Here is a 24,246-nt window from a genome sequence, read left to right on the forward strand (position 1 = left end):
CTCACACTTACACTTCTAGAGCTTAGCATGCACAGAAACAGTTCACTTACCACTTGGACTCTTTAAAAAATTGTTTTTAATATATATATATTTTTTGGCATTCTTTTTGTGTGTGTGCGTGCTGCAGGAATTCTAAAATACAGAAAAATATATATTTACAATAAATCAATCAATCAATGGATAGAAATACTGTGAATTCATAAAATAATAAAAAAGATTAAAATATTATTTTGTACAAAAGAATACATACAAAAATATATATGGAACATAATTGAAAGAAAAAATATTGATATAAATAAATATTTAAAAAAAAAAAGTGGAATAAAAATATAAAATAAAACAACTATCTCCCTCCTTCCTGGTGAAGAGTGATGTTTTTCCCTCCATGAAGGAACTTAAAAGAGGGGAACTGAGGCTGAGGGGGTATTTGAGGCCACTGATCTGAGAGACTCTCTATTTAGCCGCCCACTTCCTGTCCACCAGACAGATGGGCTATTGGAGCACAGCCTGTTTCCATGACAACTCTTTTGGATACAGCTAGCTGAAAGCCACAGGACACACAGACAGCCAAATAAAATACAAGGGCCCAAGTGGCTTTTATTGGAGCTTCAGATGTGTATCTGATACAAAAAGGAAACATGTCTGACTAATAGTTAAGAAGTAAAGGAAAACAATATCTGTGTGTATAAGAACACTTAAATATGCACATTAAATCCAAATCAGACATTAACAACAAACTACAAATATTCCCATTTGCATAAATAGATCATTTTGAATGATTCCATGTAAAAATTTAAAATCGTATAGAAAACTTTGTTAACAGTCCCATCCCAGTGTTAATAAATATATACAAAAGAAATGATACAAAGAGTGTATCAGTTACATTTAGAAAAATGAATCAAAAGCTGTACATTTAATCAGAAACAACATTTTTTTAGAAAGGGGAATGCATAATCAGAAGTGAAATATGAATTATAGTTTTAGCATGTGCACTGAGGTCAGCAGAATCAAAATAACATTCGTTTATGGGGCGTCATATAATGGTTACTGTGTAACCAAATAAACAAAATGTAACTATTTATTTGATTGTCTTCAAAGATACTTGCATGCACTTCCTGATATTGTAACTTTGGCAATCATGAATTACATTAGCACTGATTGCAAATTCAACAAAATCACAGTTCATAGCAATACAAAATAATGTGCTTATAAATCTCTAGTGTTATTTAGTTAAAACAAAGAAAGTTTATACCGATTCTCTAAGGATCACATTTTGAAAATGCCTTCTGAAGGATTTATCAGATGCTCTGTTGTATGGACCTTATTTGTTCATATAAGGAATGACAGACTTTGGGGAAGTCTAAAGTTGAATTTAGATTGATGTTGACTTTTTTCTAGGGAATAAAAGTTACACACATACTGTACACACAGTGCTTATGACACTGCATCTCATAGAGTTGCTGAGCAAGAGATAATATACTGTACTCACTAAATACTGCTCAGGGCTATTAATCAGAGCGATTCTATTATTTCACTCTCAATTCACAAAGTACTTAAGGCTCATATACTGTATTAGGTCACCCCACAACTGTTCATTAGACTATGCTAAAAGATGACAGTGAGTTGCTGAGGGATCTGTTGTGTCCTAATAGATCAGGAAGCCTGGTGTAAACCAGTCTGTAGGATCTTCAAATCTCTGTCAGCGTGAGCTTAAACATTCCTCCCATTTCCTCAATCTGGATCTGGAAGGTGTCCTCGTTGGAGTAGTGCTTGACGATGTTGTCGTCCATGTTTACCAAGATCCTGAAAAGAACCAGAGATGGAGGGACACTGCGGTTTAGTTTTACCCCTGATCATTGATCAAATGGTTAAATTAGGTCTGTCAATTTAACATGGTAATTTAGTCAAATGATTTACAAAATACATTCATAAAAATACATTATAAAAATACGTTTTTAGTATTTTATGCAATTATTTTTACATTTTCGATCTTAGAATAAATGACTAAAATGAATTTTGTAATTTAATTCATTTGAATAAAAACGTGTAATTTTTTAGTTCTAGATTTATATTTTTAATTTATTAATTTATTTTTTATTTATATTTAATTTGTTTCATTAAACTCATCAGTTATAATCATTAAAAATAAAAATTAATAAATGAAAAATATAAATCTAGAAAAAATAAATTGAATTAATTCAATTAAAAATAATGAATTTAATGCAAACCACAGCCCCTAAATGTAATCAATTGACAGCCCTAGTTTAAAGTAATCTTACCCTTTCTTGCATTTCTTGCAGACCTTTCCCATCTTCTCAAGAGGAACATCATATTTCTCTGAAATCTGGTGGAGAGCAAATCCATTAGCAGGAAGTTAAGTCTATTAACATGCAGTTGTTAATTGCATAGTAGTAAGGACAGCAATTGATCATTTTAAGCAACTCAGCACAATAATAATGAAATGTGTATGTATTTCTTTGCAAGTACACTTAAATAATTAGACTTTTAGAATGGCTGAAAGAAACACTGTTACTCAATACAAGGTGGTTACAATAAAACAAATCCATCTTAAAAATCACAGACTGGTCCCTTCCTTTAAAAAGACAGTTCAAAGAAACAATTAAAAAATAAAAAATAAACTATCTTTATTCATCAAAGATATTTGATAACAGACATTTATCAAAGTGTCTTCTTTTGTGTTCCACAAATGGTGACAGAATTTTCATGTTTGAGTGAACTATCCATTTAAAGTAGTAATTCGGTGAGTAATGCAACACTATGTACTGATTAAATGGAACATTTGTAGGCCTAAGTAAGTTTTCAAGCCAACTAGTATCAAAGTTCATCTTATTTCGGGATACGAGTGGTTCAGTTTAATGATTTCCCAACCCCCCCTGATGTTATCCTAACATTCCCTCTTCCCATTCTCAAAGCTGGCTGGAGTGTTGCAATGCTTGGTTAGCGTTGTGTTACGCACACTACATTCTTATACCTGTCACAGGAACCTCTTTAGCCCTTGCCAGCTTTTGTGATTATTAGATGGATGTGTTTGTGAGCCAGCGTGATTCTCGTTGTGGCCTCCTGCAATGTTTTAATGCAGACGGCCTGTTGACAATCGATCTCCTGCTATGCAACTCAATGCCCCCATTAAATCACCCAGCTTCAGACTCTAATTTCAGGGACTTTTCTGCACTGGCCACATGTTAGTGCACTTCTCTGGCATCTGAATTTCTCTGGGAGGTGCTGTGCTGCATTAGACACGTAGCTGTGGGTTTGGATGGGATGTATAATTTTTGGGTGGGAGCTTTCTTGGAAGGAGTATTCGTGTGTGTTATTGTCTGTTTGTGTGGTGCAAGCGATGCTTTACTAAACAAAATTATACTGTTATAATGTTTAGAACATTAAATGAATGTTTTCCCCCATTCTTTCTGTGACTGTGTCCTTAAATAGCCCTGCACTACAGGCAGTGAACCTGTATTAGTTATATTAGATTTACATTTCCTAAAGAAATCTGAGTGGTTCTTGTCTGAACAAATTACGGTACCATGACGCTAATGTCATAGGTGGTCAGTTATGCAGTTATTGCAAAGGTACTCTTCTAGTGTTTTTAGTGCATTGCTATTAGTTTTATCATCAGGCAAGGAAAAATTCAAAGAATGATTGTTTCAAAAAGTGAAATCAATTCCAGGTCATATGGTGTTTTAAGTTAGCATGTTGCTAAGCTAACAGAACAACAGTCTAACAAGCATACATTTACAAAGCACAAACACATATTTTATTTTATTTATTATACATTTATTATAAATATTTTATTTATTAAATAAGTTAATTTTTTTATTACATTTTATTAAATAATATATATTTTTAATAAACGGGCAAAACTCTTTGACATGTATAATCTATATTGGATTTATTTTTTATAGAGCTCATCGCAATGCATTATGGAAATGTTTTATGGTGTTCAACTGATTTCAATAGAGTTTGATGTTGCACATGCAAATGTCTATTATTAAGCATAAAAATACAAATAACAAAAAATATTTTCATAATTAAACCTAAATTAGTATTATTATTAGTAGTATTATTACACGTATTATTTTAGCATCTTAATTTTATCATTATTATTGTTGTTAGATAAAAACATATTTTATGGATCATTTTATTGGATTTATTTTTTACACTGAGCCCATCACAATGCATAATGGGAATACTTTAGATGGTGCAATTAATTTCAACACAGTTTGATGTTAGCGTGTTGTTAATATAATACAATAATAAGCATAAAAACACAAAGCACACACAAATATTTTAGTAAATAATCCAGAATTATTATTTTGTATTATTTTAGCATCTTAATTTTAACATTATTATTATTGTTGTTGCTGCTAAATACAAATATTTTTTAATTACACTATTTTATTGAAAATTGTATAGGATTAATTTTTTTACACTGAGCTCTTCACAATGCATTATGGGTAGGGATGTAACGATTAACCGCGAGCCGGTTGAAAATCGATTTAAATATGCGACGATTCAAATCGGTTGAGATGCTCAACAAATCGCGATTCAATTAGGTGTAGGAGTTTATATGAATGTATGTCTGAGGAGAACTTACTGTCTTTCGATTGTATTTTTTCTTTTTATCTTGCCTCTGTATAATGCACATTAAAGTTCATAAGTGCAGCGCTGCTTTGTTTACAGCGGAAACCAGGAAAAGCTTTAAGCGCCACCTGCTGGCAGAGAGTGAATCTGCGTCTCATTCAGCTCGTCTGCTGTTTCTGTTTCATGCAGATATTTTTTCTGCATAGTTTCACAAAACTGAAGTCAGACCATTGTTTTTGCTTCAAATTTTGAAATTAAAAACTGCTCATGTTGCATGTATGCAGCATCTTTGTTTGGATCAAGATTAAAATGCAGTGGTTGCCTCTAATTTTACATGGAAAGTGCACAGACAAAGCCTTAGTTTGTTTATATGAAGATATATATATTTTTTGTAGTTTCACAAAACTGAAGTCAGACCATTGTTTTTGCTTCAAATTTTGAAATTAAAAACTGCTCATGTTGCATGTATGCAGCATCTTTGTTTGGATCAAGATTAAAATGCAGTGGTTGCCTCTAATTTTACATGGAAAGTGCACAGACAAAGCCTTAGTTTGTTTATATGAAGATATATATATTTTTTTGTGTTACTTATTTATTTGATTTGGGGCTTGTTTTCAAATGTAAATTTAGTTTTGTTATTTACATTTACATTATATTTAAATTTTGTTATTTAGCAAACACTTTTATCCAAAGCGACTGAGGACAACAGAAGCAATCAAAACCAACAAAAGAGCAATAATTTACAAGTGCTATATTAGTATATTATTATAGCGTTAGTCTATATTTCAATTTCACAAAGAAACGTACAGTATTTTGTCCAAGCAATAATAAAAGGACACATTTAAGTTATAATTAAAAAAAAAAAGTGAATCGAATCGTGAAATCAAAATCGTGAATTCCAGAATTATTATTTTGTATTATTTTAGCATCTTAATTTTAACATTATTATTATTGTTGTTGCTGCTAAATACAAATATTTTTTAATTACACTATTTTATTGAAAATTGTATAGGATTAATTTTTTTACACTGAGCTCTTCACAATGCATTATGGGTAGGGATGTAACGATTAACCGCGAGCCGGTTGAAAATCGATTTAAATATGCGACGATTCAAATCGGTTGAGATGCTCAACAAATCGCGATTCAATTAGGTGTAGGAGTTTATATGAATGTATGTCTGAGGAGAACTTACTGTCTTTCGATTGTATTTTTTCTTTTTATCTTGCCTCTGTATAATGCACATTAAAGTTCATAAGTGCAGCGCTGCTTTGTTTACAGCGGAAACCAGGAAAAGCTTTAAGCGCCACCTGCTGGCAGAGAGTGAATCTGCGTCTCATTCAGCTCATCTGCTGTTTCTGTTTCATGCAGATATTTTTTCTGCATAGTTTCACAAAACTGAAGTCAGACCATTGTTTTTGCTTCAAATTTTGAAATTAAAAACTGCTCATGTTGCATGTATGCAGCATCTTTGTTTGGATCAAGATTAAAATGCAGTGGTTGCCTCTAATTTTACATGGAAAGTGCACAGACAAAGCCTTAGTTTGTTTATATGAAGATATATATATTTTTTGTGTTACTTATTTATTTGATTTGGGGCTTGTTTTCAAATGTAAATTTAGTTTTGTTATTTACATTTACATTATATTTAAATTTTGTTATTTAGCAAACACTTTTATCCAAAGCGACTGAGGACAACAGAAGCAATCAAAACCAACAAAAGAGCAATAATTTACAAGTGCTATATTAGTATATTATTATAGCGTTAGTCTATATTTCAATTTCACAAAGAAACGTACAGTATTTTGTCCAAGCAATAATAAAAGGACACATTTAAGTTATAATTAAAAAAAAAAAGTGAATCGAATCGTGAAATCAAAATCGTGAATCGAATCGTGAGTTGAGTGAATCGTTACATCCTTAATTATGGGAATGCTTTAATTGGTGCAATTGATTTCAATAGTTTGATGTTAGCATGTTGTTAATCTAATACCATAATAAGCATAAAAACACAACCAAATATTTTAGTAAATAAATCTGACTTATTTATTTATTGAATTTATTTTTTTACCTACTTACACTTTTTTTATGGATACTTTTTAATGTCTACTATATTGGATGTATTTTATAGCCTGAGCTCACCGCAATGCTTAATGGGAATGTGTGCTCACCATTTCCTAACCGTATATGATCAATAGTGATGCTTGCTTTAGCAAACGGCAATAATAATGTTGAATGTGGACATTTGGGAAAAGAGTAGTGAACTCACCGCTTCCACCAGGCCTTTTAGAGAGGGAGTTTTCAGCATGAGAGCATCAAACACTTCCTCTGCCTCCTTGCGCACATACAGCAAAACTGCAAAGGCAGAGAAATGTGGTCAGCTATGGTCACTCATGCACAAACTGCAAGCCCAGTTTTCTTGAAACTGAGGTCAGACTTGGAAACCAACATAAACTAGAAAGTAAAGTCCAAGTCGTCTGCCAAGGCTTTCATGTGGCAGAAGATTTGATATGCTCTTCTAATGCATGCCTTTAACTTGTGACTCACATGCTGTTCCCTGTAGTTGGGGTTGCTGCTGATATCTATAAACACCGGTGCCGTCCCCTCCTCCCCTTTCACCCAAAAACCCCAGAAGGACTGGGCAGCATCCCAAGCCATTACTGGGAACACTGAGCTACAGCAAGGGATGTTCAGTGATGTGGACAGTCCGGAGTACACAGATTACACACATTACATTCTATTCCAAAGCCGACGTGTTGCCTTTGGCAAGACGTTTGGTTAAATCCACACAAACACGCACCCTCCCACACATGGCTGATCGTGACTGCTATTCGATAGATAAACAAGCAGAGGATGGCCACAGAGAGACAAGGCATCGTGTTGGGAGGGCTAGCAGCCTTCGATTACCTGCAAATTTCCATTTTTTATATACTAAATCCCACCCATGTTTGGTTCTGCATCCTTTGTTAAAGGGGTCATATGATGTTGCTAAAAAGAACATTATTTTGTGTATCTGGTGTAATGAAATGTGTTTATGCGGTTTAAGGTAAAAAAAAACACATTCTTTTCCACATACTGTACATTACTGTTTCTCCTCTATGCCCCGCCTTTCTGAAACGCGTCGATTTTTACAAAGCTCATCGGTCTGAAAAGCAAGGTGTGCTGTGATTGGCCAGCTATCCAATGCGTTATGATTGGCCGAATACCTCAAGCGTGTGACAGAAATGTTACGCCCCTACCATACTGTGATGATGCCCTGTCAGGCCGGAGCGATGATTCAAAAACATGAAAACCCATTATAAAGGAGGCATTCGTTGCATCCAGTGGGGACATGGATTATAATGGCTTATACTGTCTTTTTACGCGTTGCATCGCGCCGCGTAAACATAAAACCATGTCTGCATTTGTGATCGGAGAAATTACAAACAACAAGCGCTACTCTACACTGCCCAAAAAACTCGCTTTAAATATAAAAACTCTTTAAACATAAAAAACGTACTTACAGTCCGGCATTGTAGTCTACTCTACCAGGATCAGGAAACGGTCCTCCATAAAATGTGCTGCACACATCTGAATATTTCGGTTGAAGTGTTCTGGAACAGTGTTGTAAATACAACTTAACTTAACTTTCTAGTCGTGTCCATTTTTGGAAGGTCAAACAAAGTAGTTTCGCTTTCACAACGAAACACAGAGTCACACACGGTGGCCTAGAGTGAGCGGCGGCGGCCTAGAGTGAGCAGAGGCCGGGGGCTAGAGTGAGGAACGGCCGGAGGGCTAGAGTGAGCACCGGCGGATTCGATGAAGGAGGCTTGCGGCAACCACATGTGACGACTCCGGGCTGGACTCTGCTTCATCTACGGTGAAAGCCGTTCCGGTGATCCACAGCGCAAAGTTGTTGTATTTCCTCAGCAACCAGCACGGATCAGCTCCAGGCATGACGAAGCAGATATCGTCCTCTTTTGGAAGACCAAACAATGTAGTTTCGCTTTCAAAACGAAACACACAGCGCCTTCACGACATGGCGGCGGCAACAACAATACTACAGCGAGAATAAAAGTTACCCCTTTTTTCTTTACGTGAACATTTGAGCGGCGTTATGCAAATCTTCCCACATAGTGACGTAGATATGTGGGGGCGTGTTAGAATGAGCCATTTTAGGTAGGCGTGGCTGACTCTTAACTTTTATAAAGCATATCTCTTTGGATTTGAGACTTTAGTCTTTGCAACTTCACAGATCTTCTGCATGCACCAAGAGCTTGTAACACTCCAAAGAGAAAGGAAAAATTTAAATCGCATCATATGACCCCTTTAAAGTGATCTAAGCAGCAGTGATTGCCACTGAAATGTTGAGGCATGCTATAGTTTATAATTAGGACCTATCCGTGTACAAACAATAACTCTGTTCCAAAACCTAGTCAGCTGAATCACTGCCTATTACCCACAAAGGCAACTGCCTTCTAAGGCAGCATCCTAACATCATGGGACCTCACAAGTGACCGATCTGGAACACTGTACAGAGTGACTCCACACATCACGTAAACAGTGCCCCACACACGCAATTAATTAAAAAACAAAAGTTGAGCAAATCCATGAGCATGAGTATTTCCTACGAGCCTGGGTTGGCATGAGCATGTTGCTAAGCTAATTAATATTACAATACACATAAAATTAATGACATGCTGTAGCACACACAAATACGGGGTGAAATAATCAAAATAAAGAACAAATAAAATAAAAAAAAATTATTATTATTATTATAAATAATAATAATAATAATCTCAATTTAAAACAATAATTTTTATATAAAAATAGATATTAGTGTTAAATCAAATGAAGTTATATATTATTATTTTAATTACATTATATATTATTATCGTTATTATCATTATTATATTTTTTACAATTATTCAAAATAATTTTAATTATATTATTTTATGGATACTCTTCAGTACTGCATGAAATGTAAATATAGGTGCATTCACGCCATGTCGGAATTATGAGATTCCAACTTGTAAAAAACATCCACATCCTCATAGAACTTGTAAACTTGCACAACTGATTTCAATAAAGTTTAATAACAGCATGTTGCTAAGCTAATTAACATTCTAAAAAATATAAAATAAATGACATAGCACACATACTGGGTAAAATAATAATTTAAAAAAACTATTTATATATAATTAATATGAATATAAATAAAACATATATATTTTTAAAATATTATTATTATTATTATATGTTAACAGTTATTTTCACAATTTGTTTGTTTACAATTGTTTACAATTTACAATTATTAAATATCTATTATTATTATTATATGTAGATTTAAATTTTATATTAAAATTAAAAATATGTTATACTATTTTATGAATTCTTTTCAGTACTGTTCACATCATGTCAGAATTACTGTAATTACGAGTTTCTGACTTGTAAAAAGCATTGAAGTCCTCATAGAACTTGTAATTGCAACTTGTAAACTCTGAATTTTCTGAGAGCTGTGACTTGCATCATGTGACTGCTGTACCCCCTGACTGTTGCAAATTCATTTTGGCATTGATAGTGTTGCCACAGAAACACATAATTCCTAGTTCGTGGACATGAACACCTCAGAGTAGAACATCACGAGTTGTCATCTCATAATTACGGTAATTACAGCATGACTTGAACGCAGCATATATTTAAAACCAACATTTCTCTCAGAAAGTCTGCCATCTTGATTTTTTATTTTTACTGGGCATACTGTAGTGCATCATGGGATTGTCTTTTCCATGAAGGATACATGTGATATTGCCTTAGAGTTAGTCAAAAACAACATCTTAGGAGATATCCTTCATAGGCAGCTCACTCGATTTTGGAACAGAGCAAATGTGTTTTGAATTAGGATGTTTTTTTGTGTGGTTACTCACAAGCAACCAAATGGCTTTGCACCATAACAGTGCCGATACTTACAGCGCCAACAATACTGAAATAAACACAAAAATACCCCAAAAATCTGTCTCATTCACAGCAGGGACAAAACAAATGACATATAACCCAGTTCCAGTTAAAACACACCTCTTTTGGGCTCATCCATCCTTGCCAGCTTATTGGGAGGTGATCCAAACTCCTCCTCGGAGTAAGGTAATCTCTTCATAGCTGAGCTGAACATTGAAAGAAGGAAGAGAGAGGAGACGATGAGAAAGATGCAGCAGATGAGTGTAGTTCTGAGAAAACCTCCATCCCTATTGAAAAAAAGGCACTAACAAGTACATCATTACCCATGACACAAAGAGCACCTGCACATTTCCTGGAAGCGCTGTACAGGGAGCAGGGCTTCAGGGCAGAGCTAATGGCCGTATTGCTCTAATAATGCACATTCGAAACCCTCCCCAGTCTTGAACAAACATTGCTGACATAAATGAGCACAAAGTAGGCAAAAGACAGAAACTCACCCCTCCTCTGAGTCCTCCGGAGAGAAAGGCTGCAATGAGAAAAGCCACAAAAGAAGCTAAATAACATTCATTAACAAATACCTTTAATATTTCAGAAAAAGGGGGTCATTTTTCAGGCCAAGAGCCCCATGCACTGTAAAAATGTTGCACTGAAAATTTTCAGTTGGTTCAAGTGCCAGTGTTAAAAGTCTTTCAGTTCATGATTTGGACCTCTCAAATCATTTACATTATATTAATAATATTAAGCAGCACAACTGTTCAACATTGATAATAATAATAAATATTTGTGAGCACCAAATCTGCATATTAGAATGATTTCTGAAGGATCATGTGACACTCAAGACTGGAGTAACGAATGCTACTGAAAATTCAGCTTTGCCATCACAGGAATACATTACATTTTAAAGTTTTCAATTGTAATAATATTTCAGGATATTTACGTACTTTGCCATGAAGCTCACATTTAAAAGTCATTAAAAACATTATATTTAAATTTTACTGGATGTATTTTATTGTTGGAGGAGAAATAAACATTCAGCTGAACTGCTTCATTTTGTTTGCTGCAAAAATCTGTTTAAGATGAAACAACAATTTCCAGATCCCCTGCAGGATGACCGCAGACCCCCTGTTGAAGACCCCTGGGTTAAACCATGAACACATGCTAACACGGTTAACCTACTTGGGATGATTAATTATGCGCTTGTAAATTGAGACCAACTTTTTTTTTTTTTTGCTCAAAGTCCTACATACTGCAGTGTAAACTCATCACAAAAGACCCCCAGAGTAAAATCTGACCATTCAGAACAATAGCAAGAACATTTGAATCAACACCGATGTATAAGCACATAAAAGCACATCTTTCCACAGCTCTGGACTCGCTTCGTTTGTGTGGCACTAGAAAGTATGGCAAAGTTCACTTTTCTTATTCTTTTTGCGTGTGATTTTAGTGAAAAGTAAATAGCCAGAGGGTTTATTTTTGGATCTAGATATACTCTGGGTTTCAATGTCACATAACTAACTGATGATCAAAGGTTATGTTAGACAGGACACTATCTAACATTTGCTCTCCTGTGTGTCATGTGATTTTAGTTGTATAGGTGACCAGGTTTTTGAGTCAAAGGTTTCTACCAAGAAACTGAACTGATTTAAAAAATAACTTCCAGGTCTAAGACATGTGAGTCAGTGATGGGTACCATTGATGTTTATGACCGGAATGGTATGCTGAACAAAGTTGGCGGGGTAAATTATGCATGTTTTGATTTGTTAAGAAACCACGCGTGGGCTTTAGATGTGATCCCTTGCCAAGAACCCTCTGATAACAGCCAATCCCATGCCATAAATGGCAGATTTCATAACCGTGAGAAATGACTGTATTCCTTCCAACTGACTGCATCATTCTGGTCACCGTGACCCAACGACAATCTGCTGTTTCCGTGACATGTTTCAGCAGTCTGCACTCACACAAGCAATAAAGAGCACTGAAATGATAATGTCAATATGCTTTTACCTACAGCCACTTATATGTAAATGATCATATGGAACATTTCTGCTAGGAGGCTTCATCACAGAGGCACTGGCACATAGATAATTAATACTTTTTGCCAGAGACCACAAATCATAATCTTAAACAGATTTTTTTTTAACACTCCCAAGAGCATTATATATGTTTAATAGGTTTTAATACATATACTTAATTACATATACTTGATACTTAATTACTTTTCTTAATTTAATGTAAATAAAAATAAAGTAAAATTCATTGAGCTTTGACTAAGTCAGACAAAACTATTAAAAAATATGAAAGGGAAAAATTAAAGTTTAATGTAGATATATATTATTATTTCATAAAAAAAAATTATAATATATTTTTTGAATTTATTTTATTTTAATGGGAAAAGGTGATAAACTGTTCAAACAAAAGTCAGGTTGCTCTATCTTTTTTCCCATTACCCCAATCTTGCACCAGCATTTTATGATTTCATTCATTTTTCTCAGACTGAACCATCTCTGGCAAAGCCTAACAGAAAAGATTCTGGATTGCTAATGCAAAAGCTGCAAGTTTAGTGCCATGCAGAAGTAACCCAGAAACTGGAGAGTTACTGAGCTCAAAATCAACCTAAACTATATGATTGTGCTCACATTCTGCAAAAATACATTATCGTATATTCTCGTATCTTCTCACCAGTGCTCACATGCAATGTGTCATAACACACACTGCATAATCTACATGTCTAGCGGCTGTATACTTGTAGAGCACAGTGCATTTGAGTTTCATAAAGCAGCAAATATCATAATCTTTTTAGATTTGTTTACGGGGCGGGTCTATAAAGCTGATATGCACTTATTGACCCCCAATTGTTTCAAAGAGGTCATTTGAAACTTACAAACTTTTACTGTATATCTGATATTTGTAATTATGAAATTAAAAAAAGTTGTGCACAAAGTGTACTCACATGACGCTGGAAGGTGGAGAAATGGATGTCGGGGATGAAAAGAACAGGCTGCGTCTCGAAGTCCATCATTGTCTTGAAGATGGTGATGTCGCTGCGCTTGTGCAGAAGGGGAACCTTGACATCTGGCCCAACTGGGAAAAATGGGGCAAGGACAGTGTGAAAAACACCTCTTACTGGAACTCTAGTCGCACATTTTTACTACGAAGCACCATCATGTCAGTTAAATCTACACGTCAAAGTAAAAACCTGAAGCTGTGCTTACAATTTCCCAAAGGAGTGTTGACTTCAGGGCATTTGCCCTTCCTACGGGACTGTTTCCTCTCCTCATCACGGATCTTGCGCTCTGCACCCTTGTCGCAGAAGACCTTAATCTGGCAGTAAGCGCGGTGGATAGGCTTATTGCTGCGGTTGTTGTAGCTGTAGGTGTCGATCTGTAGGTTGAGCGGTAGGCCCTTCACTCCCTTCTGAGAGGAGAAGTCTGTGCTCAGACAGTTCACTGAGATGAAGATCTAACGAGGGAAGAGAGGGAACAATTAAATGCCATGTGGCCATCATTTGTTACAAATTGATCCTTGGAAATAAAGAGTATTGTTATGCTCAGTTCAACTTAAATTATTTCAGTTGTGTAAAGTAAAAAAAGCTAAATTCACACTGAATATTCATTCTTACTAGTCCAAAAAAAAAAATGATATATGTTTTTTCTTCCAGAATTTTTTCAAAAAAATAAAAATAGTAAAATGTTAAAATGCAGTGAATTGAAATAACTACTTCTTTATTGCTTTTTTAGTCTTGAACTTCATTCACTGTGTGGGTAGCTTTGCTTGTTTTGAACTTATGAATACTGTTTTCTGTAAATGCACGAGGTGAATCTGGGAACACCAGACTGTGATGCCATTATCTGTGTTGTTTGTCGCCCCCTTTTGAAAATAGATTAGAATTACAGCACATATTGTTTTTAGACTTTGGGTTCATTTCCAGCACTCTGGAACTGCTGTTACATCATGGTCTATAAAACAAACTTAATATATTATATAATGAAATAATCTAATTAAAACTGTGAAATTTTAAATATTAGTTACTTATTACTGTTTCGTCTATATTAATGTTTCTGGAAATCCTCCATATGAAGTGTGCAACATGTTTATAGCTAATTTACACTGAAAAAAAAACAGTTATAGCCTAGTAGTGATACATTTTTTTCAGGATTCTTTGATGGATATAAAGTAGACATTTTCTTTGTTACAATGTGAAAGTCTTTACTGTAACTTTTGATCAATTTAATTTAATTTAATGCATCCTCACTGAACAAAAGTATTATTTTCTTTAAAAAAAAATCTTACTGACCCTAAACTTTTGAATGGTTGTGTATATGTACAACTCTTAAACAGCATCTGTTTATTCCTACCAAAGCAAAATTTACTTTATTCAATGACAATACAGCATCTTACATAATAATAGATTATTAACAAAAGGCCTGAGACTAAATAAGAATAAGAATTACAAACAAATGGTCTTTCAACTAATCAATCATCAAATATTTGCACAAGCATTCACTCAATGCTTGTCATTTCTCAAAAAGTCCGCTAGAGAGCGCAACAAATCCATTCCAACCGTCCTTTTCCAACGCTCTCAGGGTCTGTTTCGTCTATATTAATGTTTCTGGAAATACTCCATATGAAGTGTGCAACATGTTTATAGCTAATTTACACTGAAAAAAAACAGTTATAGCCTAGTAGTGATACATTTTTTTCAGGATTCTTTGATGGATATAAAGTAGACATTTTCTTTGTTACAATGTGAAAGTCTTTACTGTAACTTTTGATCAATTTAATTAAATTTAATGCATCCTCACTGAACAAAAGTATTATTTTCTTTAAAAAAAAATCTTACTGACCCTAAACTTTTGAATGGTTGTGTATATGTACAACTCTTAAACAGCATCTGTTTATTCCTACCAAAGCAAAATTTACTTTATTCAATGACAATACAGCATCTTACATAATAATAGATTATTAACAAAAGGCCTGAGACTAAATAAGAATAAGAATTACAAACAAATGGTCTTTCAACTAATCAATCATCAAATATTTGCACAAGCATTCACTCAATGCTTGTCATTTCTCAAAAAGTCCGCTAGAGAGCGCAACAAATCCATTCCAACCGTCCTTTTCCAACGCTCTCAGGGTCTTGCCCTTTCTCCCTCTCCACTTTCTGTTTTTTCTCTGTCTTTCCCAAGCACACAGAATCCAAACCACTCCCACATGTAACACTGCAAACAGTCGGCACACAGGAGACTGTGCACACGGATGAGTATCCTACAGCGCCGGGCTTATCTTATGATCTGCATCCTGGTTATAGGACAACACTGCTCACTGCAAAAAATACCCTATTTCAATTTTTAAACTTTGGATTATTTACTTTAATGTGACTAATTAGAACTATAATTACATGGATACACAACAAGGACTATTTCTCAGACAGATCTGCTTCAGATCTGTTCAGAAAACAACATGAAAATCAAAATTAATCAGAATGAGGCAGAGGACTTTAACCAAAATTTGTTTGTCACTTTGCGACGGGTTTAACCCGACTAGTCTCGACATACTCGTCAAACAGGATTCCATTAGCTGTCAGTGCTCACTGCTCCCCCATCAGAGTTTCCTCATTCTTGATGCCATTGTTGGGCGCGTCTCCCCATAAACCCATCAGTTCAGCACGAAAATAAATAGGGCTGTCAGGCCTAACGATCTGAGAACTAATCATTTCAGCATTCACATACACCTAATCTCACTGAAACAACAAATATCTACATCAGCCCAGCATCTTCGGCTTTAAAAAAAATGAAGTCAAGGTATTGGCCAATGTTAGAAAACACCAATGCCCAGCTCAAGTAACTAAACAAATCTCGGAAAGCCCCTTCTTCACACTTTCTTAGGATATTTCTTAATGTTTCTCGGGATACAGCACACTTTGTTTTTGTTGCCTTTTTTATGTACTCTAAAAGTTATGCATATGGTCTATTGTATTTTGAGTGTAAATCTTCATGTTAGTCATACTTTTCCTAAAAGGTCATGTCTATTTTAAGATCCTTTATCTGCATACCAAAAATACATACCACATGGAAACTAATTTAAAAAAGATGTTTGCTTTTATTCACCTTTACACTCTAAAGCTTTTCAACAGAAAGTCACTTTTTTTAACAGATGTCAAGAGGCAAATCAAATTAAAAGAGCAATAATGTTGTTTATTAATTACACGTTTTCACTATGCAAACATTAGAAATGCCCTAAAATGTCTTTACCTTTGCTTCCTCGCTGATGTCCCATGTGAATGAAATGGCATTATATGAAATCTCCTCAATATTGCTGATGGTGTTGAAACTTTCTTTGTAGTCCGCTGTGGGAGACAAGAGAGGCTTGATTAATGAGTCTAGACAGACAAGTGGATGATTTACATTTTGTAAGAGAATGGATAAATGGGGAATGGAATATTTTGGTTGTATCATAAGTTGAAATCAATAACACAGGCAGAAGTGACTATCATAGACTATAACTAAATGTTAATGGACTTTTTAGATCAAATCAAGACAGTTAAACATAACTAGTTAATCAAGGCTTGTTACATATGTTGTACTTTACGGTAACACTTTACTTGAAGGGGTGTGCATAAGACTGACATGACACCTTCATAATCATGACATGACACCTACATAATCAAGACATGACACATGTCATGAATATGAAGGTTTTTTATGCATGTTTATGACAACTGTCATTAAGTGTCATTCACTCAGTTATGTCATTTTTAATGCAAATATGACATTATTTGACCTTACCCTAACCTAACCCTACCCCAAAAATTACATAACTGAGCGGCCCATAACAAATACATCTCAAACAATGTCATCTTTGCATTAAAAATTACATAACTGAGCGAATGACACTTAATGACAGTTGTCATAAACATGCATAAAAAACCTTCATATTCATGACATGTGTCATGTCTTGATTATGTAGGTGTCATGTCATGATTATGAAGGTGTCATGTCAGTCTTATGCACACCCCTTCAAGTAAAGTGTAACCTACTTTACTAATATAATATTATGACATTAAAGGGATAGTCCACCCAAAAATAAAAATGTATGTTATCATTTACTCAGTTGATGGTAGCCATTGACTTCCTCAGTATTTTCCATACTATGGAAGTGAATGGCTACAGTCAACTCTTTAGTTATCAACATTCTTCAAAATATCTTATTTTATGTAAGAAACTCTTACAGGTTTGGAACAACATTAAGGGTGAGTATATGTTGACAGAATTTTCATTTTTTGGGGTGAACTATCCCTTTAAGTCATAAAGGGTATTTTCCCTCAGAAGTTGACATTCATTGAAAGCAAGATAATGTTGTGTACCCTTTCATGTTTTACAGTGCTCATCTTTTATTTGTTGTGTTCACTGTGGAGGTCATTTATGGATCTCCCCTTGACCTATTGTCTTGTCCCCTCCTGCAGCCCCCCGCATCCACTTTGTCTGTATGCCTGTTTGCTATCTGTATGCATTACTCCACCCTGAACTACACTGGACCCAGATAATCAAAGAGACATGAAAGTATGAGTGAGATCAGTGAGTGTACTGATACCCCTAGACAAAGACTTCTCACCAATATCAATGCATCTCTGCTTGGCCGTGTGCTGTCTTGAGTGCCAGTATTTCCAGTGCTTGAGTTGGTCATCTCTGGATTTCTCTTCTCCGAACACTACCATCACAACACTCTGAAAAACAACATAGTGTTTGTTACTGTTTTCTATTAATGTACACACACTCTCAAACAAGTACTCGTACGTTCAGTGGTACAGGAAGTATTTACACACTTACATACTAATTTCACTGGACAGTATCTGGACACTTACAGTAAGCTACACACAAAGATGTATGAATGTCATTACATTAGATAAGAAATTATCAAATGGCATCCGCTAACAAATGATACTAGAAAATGTAATTTCATTTTTGAAATTACTTTTAACCAACTGGCAAAAAGCAATTATTAGTGGATGTGGAAGTTAACAATGGACCTGTTCCATGTTCCACATTTGGAACATGGAATATATATATTTACATTTAGTAGACACTTTTATCCAAAGTGACTTACACATGAGGACAATGGAAGCAATCAGAATCAACAAAAGAGCAATTGCTATGACAAGTCTCAGGTAGCCTAGCAAGTTTTTTTTTGTTAATTATATAATAGATAAAAAGAAGACAGATAGATAGAATAGAATAGAAAAAGAATAGAGAAAGCTAGTGTTAGAGGTCTTTTTTATATAGAAAACAAGCAGTTAGCAAACAAATAGAGTGTATGTCTTAAAGGGTTTTAATAAAAAAAGAAAACAACTAGGTAAAATAGAATTAGAATAGAGAGTGCTAGAGGGTCAAATAAAATAAATAAATAAATATAATAATTTTTTTCAATATACTCTTCTTACCCTGACTTTACAGATGGGGCCATGCAGCAGTTTGCCATTGTCGGTTTCCCTGAGGGTGATGGGATAGAACTGTCCCTTGTTGAGGTATGTCATTGTGCCATCACCAGATTTCTGTCTGAGAGACTTGGAGGCATCTAATGTGTATTCAAAATTATTACTGTTGACCAAACACAAAAAAGGGGTCACAACTTAATACATATTTGCACCATCAGACCAAATACACCCATGACAATTTCCATGTTTGCTATTACACAGAAGAGGCAGCTTGTTATATTTGTTGTAGGCTGACATTCATTTACACATGGACCTTGAGCACCTGTCAGGAGGATGCACCAGTGACCTATTCATGCTATTTGCATACACTCAGCTGATCTCTTAAATGGAATGAAGTTTTTTCTGAGGTTATGTTTGACATACCCTGACACTGTGTCAAAAGTGGCGTAGTCCTCTTGCGGGATGGGACCCATGCCTAAATGGAGATCCCTTGGGAACGCAAACACCTGTAGCGCACAAAAGAGGGGCAAGAGGGCCTGGCATTAGTGCAAACACCACATCACCACTCATTCAGTCAGTGGGCGAAAGCTGATTGCTAAAGCAAAAGAAAAAAACAAACGGCTCTCCCTGTGTGTGCAAGGTTTTTGTGGAACTATCATTTCTAAGGAAATCCTCCCTCCAGGTTTAAAAAAAAAAAAAAAAAGCAGGTAGACAGAGGGAGCGGGAATGAGAGCGGGCAAAAGAGAGAGAGAAAAGGCCCTGGCTATTATGTGAGAGGAAAATACAGCACTTTATTGTGTAAGAGAGACAATGGCATAATGACATGCTAGCTGCTATTTTGGCATGTTCAAATAAAAATAGGGAGGGGGCTCAATACAACAATGTCTTTAGAGTCACCAGGTAAATGAAGTATTGTCTGAGGGTGGGAGACAGGAGATATGTGCGTGTGTGTGTGTGTGTGTGAGAACTCACATCTGGGTTCTCTGGGAAGGTCGAGTCTGGGGTGCGTGGCTGAGTGTTTGGACTGAACTGGTTGTGGGGGAGCTGAGGGTCGAATACCACCGTGTGATTGTCTGGTTCTGAGCAGTGTCGATTGGGGACTGTGACGGAGAATCCATGTGATGGACCCTCAGTCTTCACTGGGTAGTTTGGCCCAGGCGCAATGGATACTGTCACCGTAGTATCGGGTGAGGGGAAAAGGCCTCTCTTGTCCTGGGTGTGCTGGTTCCCTGGAAGAACGATATTTACTCCTTTCAGAACCTGGATTCGGTTCTCTGGCGATGGCTCTTGGAGAGTGGTCATCAAGTTTCTGTTGGAAAATGTAAATGAAAATGTAAAAAACAAAATATACAATATAAAATGTTTTAAAAATATTTTTCATTACTAACAAACAACTGATAAATGTAGAAGGTGCACATTTAACTGCAACAAACATTGTTCTTCTTCACAAAAAAATGTGCAAAATGCACGGATGTCTAAACCTAATATCAAAGATGAACCTAGTCACACTGACAAAAAATAAATATAATCAATACGTTATATTTTAAAAATGAAACTACTAAATGTTAAAAGGTAAACACATCAAGCGTCACCTTCTACAGATATTGGTTTACAAATTACTTGCTTTATATGTAGAATTTTGTAACCTAAATGGAACGTATAGTAATAAATGTTTTGTGATTAAAAATGGATTACAGCCTCCCTTCCTTTGCTGTTGTGTGCCGCTACTGGTTGACGCGCATGCGCAGCCCTACGCGTAAGCATAATCTTTTACCAATAGCTTGCTTGATTTTTATTTTTATTTTTTTTGCGAAATGTGAATAGTTGCTTGGCTTTAAACAAGAATAAAATACAAAGTACAGATACAATTTTATCTGCGCTGGGGGAAACCCCCCTTAAATGCATTAAACAACAAAAGCACGCTCAGACGGCAACATGAAGTTCTACGCGCATGATGAAGCATTTAATATAAAGTGCTCTCATGCTTCGAACAGTTTAGTACTTTTTTACATTGATGTCAATGACGTAGTTTCAGCGTGCTCAGCGTACAGACCCAACAAATCGTTGCTGACAGTTTTCTTTATTAATTTTTGTTGATTAGTAAGCTAATTGCAGCCCTAGCAAAAAATACCATGAAGTAGGGTCTCATCTTCTCAGTATGGGAAAAACGGCATTCACTATTGCATCTTTGATGAGAGCTTCACCTTTTGTTGGGATCCACATCAGAGCCCAGGACGTCAGCCTTTGGCTGGGATATTGTTCTCTTTTCCCGCGGCACCTGGGCAAAGTAAACAAACTCTATGTAAGTCTGACCACATCCAATAGCATCAGCTTTACCCATTATATCGGTCAATGAACATATTTAGCATACTAGGTGACATTTGATGAAGCAACAGGATGTCAGATATCATTAAATTAATACTTGGTTATTTTGATCGCAAATTATTATCAAAAGCATTAAATAAGGTTTTGTTATTGTTGTGTAAAGTTCCTCCTTTCATCCCCTTTAACAGAATTATATGATGTTTCCATTTGTCTGTTTTAAGATATAACTTATTACATATTTAATGTTTTTTAACTTAAATGTATATATTAACTATATATATAAATATATATTTAATATTCATTTCATTTTATATTTTTATTGTGTTTGGTGTATTATTGCTATAGCAGTATTTTGGGTTTGCGAAAAAGTGCATTACAAATTATTATTATTATTATTATTGATGTTAATCTCTACAAGTCTTACCTTGTAGTATTCGTATAGAAAACCCAGAGCTGCAGCACTGTCTTCATCTCCATTGATGCTCATCATTGCCTTGGTGGCGGCTGTGAGGGGGTTCTCCAGGAACGACTTCCAGGCCTCATCCTCACTTGTGTAAGGCCGCCGCTGGTTGTAAGCCGGATCATTCTGTAGCACGAGCACTGCCCGCTTACTGTGCGGAACAGTTCAGAAAGAGTCGTCAGTACTAGAACAACAGCTAAATGAATCGTCAGGCAGAGGTAGACGGGCTGTGTGATTTGTAAACACAAAGAGTCAAAAGGAACAAAATGATGGATGTTGAGCAATCTGAAGATGTTTTGGCATTATTGCTGGTGTCAAAGTTGTCAAAAGAGCTGGCTGTTGTGAAAGGCCTTCTTTATCTCAGGATCTGTGACAAAACCGGCCCAAACAACAAATCTCAGCCCAGACCGCAGCTTCCCGTTTGACAGCATGTTTCACTGGCTCTTCCAGTAAGATGGCCAGTAAAGTGTCTGAAGGAGATCTAGTGACTTTTCACAGACTGTGACAAAGTTCATTAAGAAAACCGGTTATGGCCTCTCTGTGCATTTTCTTCATGGTTATGTAATTCTTGAGTACCATCATCTATTATTTAGACAAAGGTGGCTTACAGAGATTGAATATACTCTCATTCAGTGCTCATTAAATGTATTTATGTGTTGAAATATCTGACAATGAAATAAGGACAAAGTAGAGTTTATTTTTCAACTTTAAACCTTTTAACTTGGGTGGGAAAAACAGGACGAGGTTAAGTCAGGTAGGGGAAAAAATCTAGTGTAATTAAAAAAAATTAAAAAGATGATCAAGTTTTAAAGTGTAAACTTAGAACATGCCTTTTCGAATTTATTCACGATAGTCTTCATCCTGATGATGGTTAGTCTCTTTAGTCTCTTGTCACCCAACACTCTAGCCTTTAATAATGGAATGAATCCATAAAGAGTTGCTATGACAAAACTTTGCATCCAGGTTGGTTAACGTAAACGGATTACGAGTAATTTGATAACTAATTGTGCCATTCTTTCTCCCTGTTTGATTTTAGCTTTGCAACCTGATAGATCCGTTATCCTGGGACAATAAAACCTTGTGGACACGCAATCCCACTTCTAAAACAAAAGAGGCGACCAAGCGCAAAATTACTAATGATGCGTTTGTGGCCACATCCGTCAAACTCCAAACACTAGCACAGGAGAGTTTTAGTTTTCTCTTCAGGATTCACAGACACAAGGTCTCACGTTGCTTACGCTATGGTGATGGTCGTCAACAAAGTTCTGTTTGCATGGTGGAAAGCTCACCAACGGGCAAATATTTTGGGTGTATACTTTGGTTCTTGATGTTCTTAAGTACAGGCGAACCAATTCTGAGAAGAAAACAAAACCCACACTTTTCCAAAAAGGTCGTAGCAGATTCAGTTTAGATTTGCGTGTTTTAAACAATGTACAAAAGGCTTAAACACTGTTCTTCAGAAGGAATTGCCAACACCTAGAAAGCAGGTGTGCTGTTACAATCAACTCTTCTTTCAAAACAATAACAACATTTAACTTGATCAAATAATCATACACTTACGGCAATTACACAATGTTTTACTATCTAAAAACCTTTAGCCAGTATGTTTCGCCAATTATTACCTTTCCAAAACACAGATGTTGTTTCCAGCTGTACCTACAAGAAGCCTTTACTTATTGAGCCTTTAGGCTCAAATGTGATTTCACTCCAAACGAGGAAAATGTGCACACAAAAAATACAAACGAACAAACCAAATAACACGCAAGTCTGACAAATCAAGCGCAGCGCTCGTAACTCCCGCAGCAGGTGCAGATACACCTGTGACCGAAGCAGGTCTGAACATGACAGGTGAACTGAAGAGCCCAGACAGCACAACTGTGTAGCGGAATCGGCTCTCGGCTGTCAGTCCGACTCCTCGTGGTAAGACACAATTTCCAGAATTACTGAGACAAGTCAGACAGAAGAAGCTAATCTGTGTCAGTTCCAGCAAATGAACCAAGATTAAGCAGTAAATAGTACTCTTTTTTTACTTCACATTTTCTGTTGATCATCTCTCGGTAGACTACGGACCTACAGTGGTGAACTTACTTGTCATGCTCCTGTGACATCTCTTATGGTCGAACTGGACTTTCTAGTTGGTACTGTAAATCCGATCCTTCTTCTTGTATGGAGCAACGTTTTCAGGATGGGATGAGGGCTGTGTTAGAATTGCCTGTATGAGAACGGGTTTTGTTGGCTTTTCTCGCTTTTTTGGATATACTGAGAAATTGGGGCCGGTTTTACCTGTGACGGGGCACTGGATTGGATTACACCTGAGAGGAGGAGCTTAATATTCAACAATGCTCATTGCTTATGGTCTGTGCGTGTTTAACTTAACAAAAACCCAATGAAATTAATGGTACAGTGTAGTAGTGATTTTTTATTTTAGCACTACATGACAGCAAATTCTTAGTATGTTTTTGTTTCTGAATAACCTTTAAATTGTTCAGAGCTACA

General features: G+C 35.7%; 1 protein-coding gene across 2 annotated transcripts; it reads right to left on the reverse strand.

Annotated features, from left to right (window-relative positions):
* Positions 1–572: 572 nt before the first annotated feature.
* On the reverse strand, positions 573–24,011 carry LOC107592763 (grainyhead-like protein 1 homolog). 2 transcript variants are annotated; one of them, XM_016282314.1, is made up of 15 exons: positions 23,839–24,011; positions 21,715–21,901; positions 21,170–21,243; positions 19,938–20,274; positions 19,389–19,471; positions 18,972–19,128; positions 18,146–18,257; positions 16,786–16,880; positions 13,747–13,993; positions 13,485–13,615; positions 11,032–11,060; positions 10,655–10,740; positions 6,870–6,955; positions 2,280–2,344; positions 573–1,803 (listed from the first exon to the last, which is right to left on the reverse strand). In XM_016282314.1, exons 1-15 carry the CDS (start codon positions 23,856–23,858, stop codon positions 1,689–1,691), a joined length of 1,824 nt encoding a protein of 607 aa, XP_016137800.1. In that variant the 5' UTR covers positions 23,859–24,011; the 3' UTR covers positions 573–1,688. The 2 variants fall into 2 exon arrangements, with proteins under 2 accessions (XP_016137800.1, XP_016137801.1); XM_016282315.1 differs by lacking the exon at positions 23,839–24,011 and adding an exon at positions 23,373–23,774.
* Between the last annotated feature and the right edge of the window lie 235 nt (positions 24,012–24,246).

This window comes from Sinocyclocheilus grahami, unplaced genomic scaffold (assembly GCF_001515645.1).
Source record: "Sinocyclocheilus grahami isolate Dianchi unplaced genomic scaffold, SAMN03320097.WGS_v1.1 scaffold158.1, whole genome shotgun sequence".
Taxonomy (NCBI): Eukaryota; Metazoa; Chordata; class Actinopteri; order Cypriniformes; family Cyprinidae; genus Sinocyclocheilus; species Sinocyclocheilus grahami.